The following is an 11,870-nucleotide window of genomic DNA, read 5'->3' as shown; positions in this document are numbered from 1 at the left end:
GACATAGAATTGCTCCAAGTAAATCACGTTTAACTGTGAAGATCATATGATTAAGCCACCGAAAAGAAAGATGCACCTTGTTGATATAGATAGTGACTTTCAATTATTTTAAGCATTTTTTTAGTCATTCTATCTTCAAAATCCCTCTCACTCAGGCGTGATCTCGATTAATTCATGTACCCCACCTTTACTCGGATGTCACAAATAGCAACATTCTGTCAATTAGACTACAGTTTTCCTTCCTCAAAATATTGTTTTAGCCTATAATATTACTCGAACATTGGGGATAATTATTCATTCGATTAAAGAAACACGAACTAACTCCACTACCCTAATTATATTGGTTGTATAAGAATCATATCCCTCTCTATCATATCCATTTAAATTAAACTTTTTTTTTCTCGAACATAAAATAATCAGTCAATATTATCTCGATGTTGATTTAGTGGAGGACGTAACTAGCACGTAGGTGGTCACAAAAGTAAAAGCCGTGAGAGTTCAATTCCCTAGAGGATTGCCCCACATACGTAGGAGGGGAGACCCTAAACACCATATAGATATGAATCAAATCAGCACTTTGGGATTTTAATATGGAATACAGCCATGGGTTCTCCATTATATACCAATGGCTGAGTTGGGACAATTTGTACCCAACAAAATACCCCTTCCCAATGGGTCCTCTACAGTCCTTAGTGGAGTACTATATTCTTAGTGACCCATGTGATTGGTCTGCCAATTGGGTCCATATATATTCATAACTTTCTAGGGTCTTTAGGGCTCATGGCTGCAATGAATGACCTTAAAGTTCTTCTTCTTCTTCTTCTTTTAGGGTGTAATTTGTTCATGCAATCTTATTCACTGAGTGCTGTGGAGGAAAGGGAGGACTACAAGAATTGGCTCTCATGGAACCTTCAAAATTACAAGAAGAAGGCGGTTCGGAAGCCGGGTTCGCAGCCAAACTCCGGGTGGTTTCAGGGTGGCGGAGTTCTTGACGATAAATTGAGAAAGGCCGAGAGCAACAAAATGAGAATCGTCGTTAGCCAAGACGGGACGGGCGATTTCAAGACCATTGGAGAAGCTCTCAATAGCATTCCGAAACCTAATAGTAAAAGAATCGTTTTGGTCATCAATCCAGGAGTGTATAGGTACAGTAACTATTAGAAATTACGAACCTCCACAATTATATGATATTGTTCACTTTGAGCATAAGTTCTCGTGACTTTACTTTTAGTTTTCCCGGAAGGTCTCATACCATTGGAGATATATTTCTTAGTTATAAACTCATGATCATCTCCTTAATTAGCTAATATATGATACTAATGGTGTAAAATTGGATCGAGTTCAGTGAAAAGATCAACATTCCGAAAACTCTACCATTCGTGACATTTCTTGGAAGCGCCAGCCACGACCCGCCGACCATCACCGGAAACGACACGGCGGTGGTGATCGGAGGAGATGGGATACCATTGGGGACGTTGAAGAGTGCGACGGTGGCTATCAATGGCAATTATTTTGTAGCTATTAATATCAAGTTTGAGGTAAAAGATTCAATTTTGATGCCACAAACACAACATTCCAAGAAATGGCTATCATTTTGAGTCAAACACGATCATGGGTTTGCAGAATACAGCAATGCATGAGGTGGGATCGGTGCGAGGACAAGGAGTGGCATTGAGAGTATCAGGAACAAAGGCTGCCTTTCACAATTGCAGCTTTTATGGAGATCAAGACACGCTATATGATCATAAGGGTCTTCATTACTTCAACAATTGCTACATCCAAGGCTCGGTGGACTTCATATTTGGCTATGGAAGGTCCTTCTATGAGGTTAAATCGAAGTTTAGTTAATAAATTTTGCACCTTTATTTAAGATTGTTCATGTTTTGAAATGGGTTTGTGCAGAAATGTTATTTGAACTCCATAGCTAAGAAAGTGGCTTCTGTGACGGCTCAAAAGCGATCAAAATCTTCAATGGGAAGTGGGTTTTCGTTCAAGGATTGTGTTGTAACGGGTAGTGGACAAATCTACTTGGGAAGAGCTTGGGGAGATTACTCTAGAGTTGTTTTTACCTATACTTTTATGGATAAGATTGTTCTTCCTCAAGGTTGGAACGATTGGGGCTCGAGAAAACGTCAATCGTAAGCAACTTATAACTTCATATCTTTCCGTTCATGTCCACCGTGAGATCCCACTGTTAGTTGAACACGATTCTCCCCAATGGTATGATATTGTCCACTTTGAGCATAAGCTACCGTGACTTTGTTTTGGGCTTCCCCAAAAGGCCTCACATAAACTCATGATCATTCGTAAATTAGCGGATGTGGGACTTTCATCCAACATCCTCATCGGTTGGGGAAGAGAATAAATCATTCTTTACAAAGGTGTGGAAACCTCCCTCTAACATACGCGTTTAAAAATCGGGAGGAAAAGTCTAAAAAGGACAATATCTACTATTGGTGGGCTTGAACTGTTACATCTAGAGTAGCTCAGATTCGAAGATATAGTGTTTAACCTAGTTAAAAAGTTAGGGTTGTTACATATTCATATCGTATTTTTTGATCGATGTAGGACGGTGTATTATGGAGAGTACAAGTGTAGCGGACCAGGGGCAGACCTAAGCGGAAGAGTAGGATGGGCTCATAACCTCACAGATGAAGAGGCTCAGCCATTCATTGGGACTCACTATGTTGAGGCTGATACATGGCTTCTTGCCCCTTATAACTCCTAAATTTATCAACCCTTTCAAGATTTATGCTCTTTCCATTACATATTGTATCCAAATATTTCAAATTCTTAAGAATTTCTAAATATAATCTTCGATATTTAAATAAAAAAAAATCCTTATCGAAATGGATCGTTAATAACGTTAAATCATACATAAAGTTTAAAAGTTTAGGGGTTAAATTGTTGAGTAAATGTTATTTAAAAATAATTCAAAACAATAATAAATCTTATAACAAATTAAAATTAAATATATTGCAATATCTTTAGATTCCATTTTTTTTATAATATTATTTCATATCTTAATTATATCTTTAATCTCTCAACTTCAATTCAAATAAATAAATAAAATAAAATAAAAATCTAAAATATTTATAGATTATATTTAAAAAAATGTGATAGAATAGGTTTTAAAAATATAATTATAATAAACGACGGTCATATTTAAAAAAATACGCTTAAACTTTTATAAAAGGTTTGAATTATCGATTACAATAATTTAATATAAATTTTATACCGAACCGAAATTTGATTGTATTTTAAGAAATTTAGCGAGAATATTATTGTGCATTGTGTTTAATTAAATTACAATAATGATTAGGTTTTGTACAAATAAATAAATTAAGTGTAAATTATATAATTAGTTGATTTTTTTTTTAAATTATTATTAATTTTATTTAAAATAAAAATAAAAATAAAAGTTAAGAAATAAGTAATAACCCTTTTCTTGTTTTCCCTCTCAGTCGCGGGCGAAGTCGCCGTGTCTCCAAGTCCATTGCTTTCATTGTACCCTTGGCGAAGGATCTTCACCGCCGCACCTCTCTCCCTCCTCCCCTCTATCGCCGCCCCCACAAAACCCATCTTCCTCTGTCTCTGCGGCTCTCGCCGGCAGCCACTGAATCCGCTCCCCAACTGGAAAACACTTTCACTCTCATTCTTCCTCCAAAGTTTTAGTCTTTAGACGCCCAAATCAATTGGCTTTGGGTACTGAAGAAACAGGGAGGAAGAACTAGTGACCCAGTTTGGAGATTCTTCAGAATTTCTGGGTTTCTTCAATCTTTGGTTCCTCTGTTTGATTTCATTGCTGTCTTCGTTAAGGTTCACCACTGTTTTTGTTTTTGTTCTTGTTTGTTGGGTTCTGATATGATTTATTTATGCGACATTTTGTTTGAAGTTTTTAGTAATTGCTTGTTGTGAGTTGTTTATGAAGCCCAATTGTATTTACTTGGCTGCAGTTCTTGTGGGATAATTTTTGTTTGTGTTCTACACATTAGTTAGGGTGGATTACAGTTACCCATAAAAAATTTGGTCCTCTTTTGATGTTTTGCTTTGGTTTCCTTAATCCAGAGCCTCAAGGAATGTGTATTGGTTGGAAGTATTAGACTTAGAGATTGTCCAAATGTTCTACCTTAGCCGAATTGAGCACACACTACGTGTGCCTCCAAGCATGCTCCATTTACCTATTCTTGATGCTATCAAGGGGGAGCTGGAGAAACTGTTCCTGGATAAGGTTTGTGTAAATTTTGTAGCTAAACTTGTTGATTAACACTTAAACTGAGATGAGTTTTGTGATGAAGGTTGTTGCCAAATTGGGGCTCTGTATTTCTGTTTATGATATAAGATCGGTTGATGGGGGCTTTATCTTTCCCAGCGATGGTGCTGCAACATACAAGGTATTCTTGCACTCTTCAGATTCAACCATTGCATTCTCGTGCCTAACATATATTGTATACTTATGTTTTCGAGTACAAAACGAATATCCTTTTGTGCTTCAACTTATAAAATCTAAATCAAATAACGAATAATCTTTCGCCTCTTCGTTATCCATTTATCTTATGAACTATTTGTCTTTTCAGTGTTCTTGTCATTTGATATCAGAGTTCTTCGAAACGACATCTGGGTTACTTATCGATTGGATATTTTGGCAGGTTGTGTTCACATTGATTGTGTTTCGTCCATACGCGGGGGAGATAATTATTGGAAAAGTGAAAGAATCAGATGCAAATGGTTTGCGAAGTATGTTAACTTTTTCCATACTTTTTTCCGAATGTATATTGATACTGTCCACTTTGAGCGTAAGCTCTCATGGCTTTGCTTTTGGTTCCCCGAAGGGCTTCATACCCGAGGAGATAGTGTTCTATACTTATAAACTCATGATCTTTCTCTTAATTAACCAATGTGAGACTGCTCCTTTCGATAATCCTCGACATATTGATCTATCACGAATATTTTTTCTTTGATTCGAGTTTAACTTAGTCTAGCAATTTTAATCTTGTCACGCTTTTCTTTCTATTAAGTGTATGTTTAAGATTAGTTCCTCTGTATAAATCTTCCAAGGCTTTTGGTTCATTAGTGATTAGCGTAAGAGCTCTGTCTTTGATTTCCAAATGAGTTGTTCTTAGGCTGACCGATTCAACGGTGTAGACGTGTATCTCAATTCTTGGTAATTTTAGTGTCGTGGGTTTATCTTCTCCAAATGTGTTGAGGATCAATCGGGTTAAGAGTTTCAGCCCTGTACTTTCTAATACAAAGAAGTTGTGAGCCTCGAAGGTGTAGTAAAAAAACGACTCATGTGTCAAAAAAAGGGTGTACTTTGTTCGAGGGCTCCAAAGGAGTCGAGCCTCGATTAAGGGGAGGCTATTCAAGGGCTCCATAGGCCTCATGGCAGGCTCTATATTGTACTTTGTTCAAGGGGAGGATTGTTGAGACGGAGTCCCACGTTGGCTAATTTAAGGAATGATCATAGGTTTATAAGCAAGGAATACATCTCCATTGGTACGAGGTCTTTTGGGGAAACCAAAGTAAAGCCATGAGAGCATATGCTCGAAGTGGACAAGATGATTGATAACGCACTGGAAAGAGGCTTTTGGAATAACCTTCATCTTCTCATTCTTTCTTTATGAACATTACATATGATAAATTTAGCATGGTGATGATGAAAGTATATCAATCTTGCAGTATCGCTTGGATTTTTCGAGGACATTTACGTTCCCATCCATCTTCTGCCGTCTCCATCAGAATTCAAGCCCGATCCGAAAAACGGGTAATGCCCCCTGTGCAGCCCACAACCTCTGGCTAAAAGTTTAAGTGGTGTTTCCATTTGATAATCTGTGTTGTTGACTTATCTAAAGTATTATCCGTTACTATTCTTTTGCGAGTATTGCAGCGGAAAACGCAGATGGGTGTGGGACTATGATGGTCAACCATACGACATATACGAAACGGATGAGGTTTGTCAATTATGATAATGATTTTTCGTATATTTTGGTTGAAACCCAGTGTTAGTCCTTAACGTTTATACTTATTCCATTCGGGTCCTTAAACCACGAAATACTTTGTTCTAATCCTCAACTTCGCACGAGTCCTACTCTGTTTTTCTTGATAGTTTGTATGCTTAGTTTCGGTTTCTGGAAATGGCAGATAAAATTTAGAATACACAGCATAGATTACCCAGCAATCCCAGTGGATCAGCAGCCGAACGAGAGTAACTCAAAATTCCAAATGGAGGAGCAACCGAAAGAGAACGTTAACGTAAAACCGTTCGCTCCCATGGTTGTCACTGTACGTCGCTCGCTCTAAATTCTTTCCATTTCATCTACTCGTCTTATTGATATATGTCTGTAGCATTAGCCAAAGGAAGACTGGTTTGTCCATCAGTGAGGTCTGCTTTTTGTGTATGTAGGCGACAATCGACTATGATGGGTTGGGTCCTGTTTCGTGGTGGGATGGTTCAGGAGATGCCGATGCCGATGCCGAGGCCGAGGCCGAGGAAGATTCCTAAGATCACCTTCCCATCTTGTTAGTGTGAAAAAATTGGTATTTGTTCATTCATAACTCTGTATTATATATCATTATCACTTGGCATAGGCATAAGTCTTTTACTCTCTCGTTCGAAGCCAAGTTGGGAGAGTCGAGCGAAGTTCCTGTTGGCTGTTTTTCGGATCCCGCTCGTAAAGTCTAAACATTTGGGTCGAGTTGAATGAGGTATTTGAAAGGGTAAAGAGGGAATGAAGTTAAAGTAGTGATAATTATTAAGAAGCTTTAAAGAGATCAAGGCGAGAATCTGCTAATCTAAGGGAATAAGCAGCCTTCTTGTATTGAGCCCAAGTGAAAGGCTTATATAGAGATTGGTGATTGGGGAGTATCATTTCTGATAGAGGTGCTATCCATGCATTCAATGGTGGTGCCCCAAAGTACATGATTGACATTCTTGCCTTCTTTGAGTTGTTTGCCATTGCTCTATGCCTCACGCTTACAAATCTCCCATTTGTCATTGCCTGTTGTGTTCAAAAACAACAACAAATCTCAATAACCCATTCTATAAATCAACTTATTTATAACGTTTATTGTTTCTAGAACTCGATATCGACATCTGAGAGATTATATATCGCTTCAAATACTTGTTTACCGTCTAACTAGCTCAAAAAGATATCATTTTGAACTGTCATCTAAGCCTGAGAGCTCTATACGTGTTTTACAAAAATTAACGACAACTAAAAGTGATAGATGACAATGTATAAATTTTTTAAGAATAAAATGTCATTTTCAAATGTTGTACGAGTTTCTTTGAAAATACTTTAAGGGCACATAAATACTGAATACATTCAAAGTCGTGTTTAGGGTTTATTGCTTTCTCGCAACAATCACGGGAGTTATTGTACAAATCGATTTTAAATAGATGTAGTGTTTCAAGAGCTGACAAATCTATGCCATGTTGAATCAAAAACGGTGTCAATTCTAAATTGTTATATTAAACTACAATAATGACGAGTATTAAACATCAACTAAACATAATATGTTAAGAAAATAGGTCAGTTATAACTGTCATTCATTCAATTTGTAATTACACGAATGATGACATTGGGTATGATGTTAGTTTCCAACTGACGTCATAGCAAGCCTTCGTCGTATGGTTTACAACGACATTAGACTTGATGTCAGTTGTAAACCGATATCATAGTGAATCATCATCGTATAGGTACAATAACATATTTTTTGTGGCAATTTTAAACCATCGTCGTCTAAAAAAAATGGCAATTTGTAATCTGTGATCATACATATATGATATTAGTTTTGAACTAACATGCGCTACATGACAATGGCTATGTTTATATGGTCGCTGTCCTAAAATCTTTAAGGTAAGTTTTTGTATGATATGAAAAGGTAATATCATGTCAGCTTCTACGTTGTTGTATTGTTGTATTATGCGAACTAAATTAAATCATTAACCTTAGGACTTATAATCATAATTTAATCTCGAATACGAAATAAATAAATTTTGTACCTGAAGTGCATCACCAATCAAGACGTAGAACGCAGACGGGTCGGGGCAAACGGGTCGCCACAACCCGTCCTGCAAGGAGATTTGAAGGCCATCAACATCGTTGGATCTCAAGATGGTCAAGATCTGAGGGTCAGAATGCTCCCCAAATCCAATCCTATTATTTGAAGGGTTGGATTTTGATGAAAGCTCCCAATTTTCAGTGTGCTTGACTGCAGGGTAGTAATTGATCCTCAAAACGGAATCACTATGGACGTCCCTGATGAGATCACTGAACACAGACTTGTTTGGTAACCATAGACCCTCACCCACTAGATCAAGAATCTCACATCCTAAATCCTTCACGCTTTTAACATATTCATTCACCACGTAGCTGAAAAAAAAAGAGATTAATATTTTGTAATAATATTATCTGATATTATCCATTTTCGACATAAACTCTCGTGATGATATTGAATGGAGATATGATATCATAAAATATGGTGTCACCAACCTGAAAGTAGAAGGATCGTTGGAGATGGAGGGGGAGGTTTGGAGAACAGAAGCGGGGTCAGAGCGAAGAAGAAGATACTCGAGGTCGCCTGTGTCGCCGTTGGGGCCAATGGCTTTGGTGCCGTAGCCGAAGGGGGCAGCGGGACCGGCTCGATGCTTCTCGGGAGCGGTTTTTGCAAAGAAATCAAAGGCGTGGCGTTCGAGTCGGGAAATGGCATGATGAGAAACGCCATGGTTGATGAGCTTGAAGAAGCCAAAGTGGTGGCAAGCATGGAGAATGGATTTGGAAGTTGTTGGCCTGGTTTGGGAGAGATCTATGGTGGGAATCCCGACCGCCTTTGTCTTCTTGGTCCTCATGGCTGTCGGACAAGGCATGGCTTCAACAATGGCTAACCTCTTACTTATACAACACTTTGCAATAGAGAGAGAACAGAGCTGTGCTTGTTATGGTCAATTTGTAATTATAGTAATGCTGATTGTGATTTAATTAAATTCAAAAACATTTTCTTTTTAGCAATATTAGGAAGTTGCTAAATTATATATATATATATATATATAGTGAAAAATATATTATTATATTGTAATGATAACAATAATCTGTTTATCTATTAAAAATAATCAAATAAAAAATAATTGAATGATGTGTATTTATATGTGTATTATATATAAAAAATATATTAGTATATATTTATGAGATAAAACTTAAAGTCAATTTGAACATAGCTCAATCACACCGTACAAATTATTATTTCAAAAGTTCATTATTGATACAAATAAAGACAGAACATAGATAATTATATAAAATTTTAAGAATATAAATTTTGTATTAGTAATATTGTTAACCGATTAAATTATATTAGACGTTTTCATATATCGTGGTGAAGAGTATAGGTTAAATAAAATCAATTGGTTTATAATCTCCGGGATAATTAAGAATTTGGGTTCGAGTCTTTTAAAATTTTCCAATTTTACCCCTAATGTATTAAAAATTCTTCGGTTAAAAAAAATTATTCAAATTTATTAAGTTGACCTTTCATGGGATGAAATTATAATTTTGTTAATAATATAGTATGTTAATATAAATTATTAAACAAAAGACATTATAAAAAAATGGAAACTTTAGGGAGATTAGAAACCATAAAGTATATTTAGGATCGAATAATAGTAAAGTTAAAAATTTTAGGTAAGTAATTATTATTTGACTAGAAAATTGTGTATGAGAGAGAAAGAGACAACCTGGTCGCGGCTGTTTGTCTGTCTGTGCTTGGATTCTTGTCATGAAAACCGTGTGTTTTTATTATTATTTTATTTATTGAAGCCAACCAAAGTCTCCTCCAAGTTGCCTGTAATGTTTGACTTTTTCTCCTCTTTTGACTCCCTTCCACGTGCACCACCACTTCTTCCCTACCTTCTCACCCCTTTTCTCATTCCCGTGTACTTTCATTTTCGGTAGTTCAATCATACGAATATGTATACTGTATTTAGAGCAATTTTATGCAGGGCAGCCTCCTGAAAATTTTCCTAAGATACATTGATATGAACCAAGAGACATCAATCATACAATATACTTCAATTGAAGATGTGAAAAAAATATTGTTGAAATTATCAAAAGATATTTCAATTCATGGCAAATAAGAATGAAGTTTCATGTTATAAATTTTGGGTGGATTACAATTAGCAATTTAGAGTTATTGTGTTTCATTAATGTATTTTAAGACTTTTTATTTACATAATGGTTAATTATGGCCATTAAGTACGACCGTTATGGAATGCCTTTAATAGTTTCATTTTGAGGCTATATAAAACCATGTATGTTGTATTTGTAAGTGGACTTGGAAAATAGAGTAAAAGAAACATTTGTACTTTTCTTTAGTCAATGACTAAGTTTCTTTGCAATTTTATGTAGTTTAGGTTGCATGTAGAATCATTCAAGCTCGACATGATCAATCTTGCTTGTGGAGTGATTCGAATCTCAAACAAGTGTTCTTGTTTTGAGATATTCGATCAACAAGGTAATCCGAATCTTACTCCCCTTGTAGTGATTTCCACTTATCATACATGTTAGAAGAACTCGTGTTGGTCTGTGGGGAAAGTCTTAACTCTTTCAACAATATTATAACTATATTATTACCGTACAAATTATTAAAATCAAGGATAAATATTTAAAATTTATAAAAAAGAGAAATGATTTATTAAAGTGAATTAATGTATGTTATTATAATGGCTTTGGTCACCAACTTTAGGGACAATGAACAGTTACAAGTCAAAAGTGAAGATGTAGTTCCAACGTGGTATGGACAGCAATTGTTTCTTCATTAATCCTTAATTATATAATTAAACAACATTATAATTTTCTAATGTTGTTGTTTTCTTGTCTACAATACTTTATAAAATAAAATTTTATTTAAATTAATAATTAACTTTCTTTCTCTTACTTTATTTAAATATTGTTTTTGGTATAACAATTTTTTTTAATTGTTTAATGTATTTTTATGATTAATCAATGTTTTATATTTATATATGAATAAATATTTCAATTTTCGATGCCAACATAAAAAATTGATTATTTTTTTTAAATATAATTTAAACTAAAATCAACTTAATTAAATAGAATTAAATAGAAAAAGTGTCACTTAATTAAATAATAAAAAAACATTAATTAATTATATTTAAAAATAAATAAAAAAAGGAAAGGCCGGCCAGCGCCATTAGCGAACAGTAAGGAGAAGACAAAACGTATAAATATTTGGAGAAAAATTACAAAGAGAATGAGACACCCATTTTCCTTTCAATTTAAATATTAGATTCACGATTGCGCGGTGTAACAATTCAAGTCTACTGTCAATAGATATTGTCCATTTTAGCTCGTTACGTATCGCAATCTCACGATTTTAAAACGCGTCTACTAAAGAGAGATTTTCACACCCTTGTAAAAAATGTTTCATTCCCTTCTCTACAACAAATGTGGGATCTCACAATCCACCCTCGGGAGCCCGCGTTTGGTGTCTGGCTCTGATAGTAGATATTGTCTGGTTTGACCCGTTATGTATTGATGTCAGCCTCACGGTTTTAAAACGCGTCTGCTAGAGAAAGGTTTTCACACTCTTGTAAGGAATGTTTCGCTCTTCTCTCTCCAACCCATGTGAGATCTCCCATCATATATGGTCGTAGTCGATTCCATATAGTAGTTTATTACGGTTCATACATAGTTGTCTAATTTCACAAGTTAAGTTCAAAAAAAAAAAAAAAGGTTAATACATAGTTTAGACGTACGTGTCTGTTGTACGACTCGTGAATTAGGGTAAGTAACGAATCTAGTGTATCCAATTACATCTTAGATGGCTACATCTAGAACGATAGGAAGGAGTCTTTTCTG

General features: G+C 35.5%; 3 protein-coding genes across 4 annotated transcripts; 2 read left to right on the top strand and 1 right to left on the bottom strand.

The window, feature by feature from the left end:
- The first annotated feature begins 754 nt into the window (after positions 1–754).
- On the top strand, positions 755–2,813 carry LOC111456419 (probable pectinesterase 53). Its single transcript, XM_023098271.1, has 5 exons — positions 755–1,145; positions 1,346–1,538; positions 1,624–1,827; positions 1,903–2,138; positions 2,569–2,813. Exons 1-5 carry the CDS (start codon positions 781–783, stop codon positions 2,726–2,728), a joined length of 1,158 nt encoding a protein of 385 aa, XP_022954039.1. The 5' UTR covers positions 755–780; the 3' UTR covers positions 2,729–2,813.
- Positions 2,814–3,444: 631 nt separating this feature from the next.
- On the top strand, positions 3,445–6,722 carry LOC111456422 (DNA-directed RNA polymerase III subunit RPC8). Of its 2 annotated transcripts, XM_023098275.1 has the most exons (9): positions 3,445–3,819; positions 4,069–4,231; positions 4,299–4,394; positions 4,650–4,737; positions 5,680–5,764; positions 5,888–5,951; positions 6,142–6,282; positions 6,404–6,537; positions 6,618–6,722. In XM_023098275.1, exons 2-8 carry the CDS (start codon positions 4,121–4,123, stop codon positions 6,500–6,502), a joined length of 684 nt encoding a protein of 227 aa, XP_022954043.1. In that variant the 5' UTR covers positions 3,445–3,819; positions 4,069–4,120; the 3' UTR covers positions 6,503–6,537; positions 6,618–6,722. The 2 variants fall into 2 exon arrangements, with proteins under 2 accessions (XP_022954043.1, XP_022954042.1); XM_023098274.1 differs by having other exon boundaries at positions 6,404–6,696.
- On the bottom strand, positions 6,690–8,869 carry LOC111456420 (gibberellin 2-beta-dioxygenase 2-like). Its single transcript, XM_023098272.1, has 3 exons — positions 8,496–8,869; positions 8,006–8,375; positions 6,690–6,998 (listed from the first exon to the last, which is right to left on the bottom strand). The coding sequence occupies exons 1-3, from the start codon at positions 8,867–8,869 to the stop codon at positions 6,753–6,755; spliced, it is 990 nt and encodes a 329-aa protein (XP_022954040.1). The 3' UTR covers positions 6,690–6,752.
- Positions 8,870–11,870: the final 3,001 nt, after the last annotated feature.

The sequence above is a fragment of the Cucurbita moschata genome, unplaced genomic scaffold, assembly GCF_002738365.1.
Source record: "Cucurbita moschata cultivar Rifu unplaced genomic scaffold, Cmos_1.0 Cmo_Scf00018, whole genome shotgun sequence".
NCBI classification, from domain to species: Eukaryota; Viridiplantae; Streptophyta; class Magnoliopsida; order Cucurbitales; family Cucurbitaceae; genus Cucurbita; species Cucurbita moschata.
Note: the sequence above shows the minus strand (reverse complement) of the source record. Positions and strands in the feature narration are given on the sequence as shown.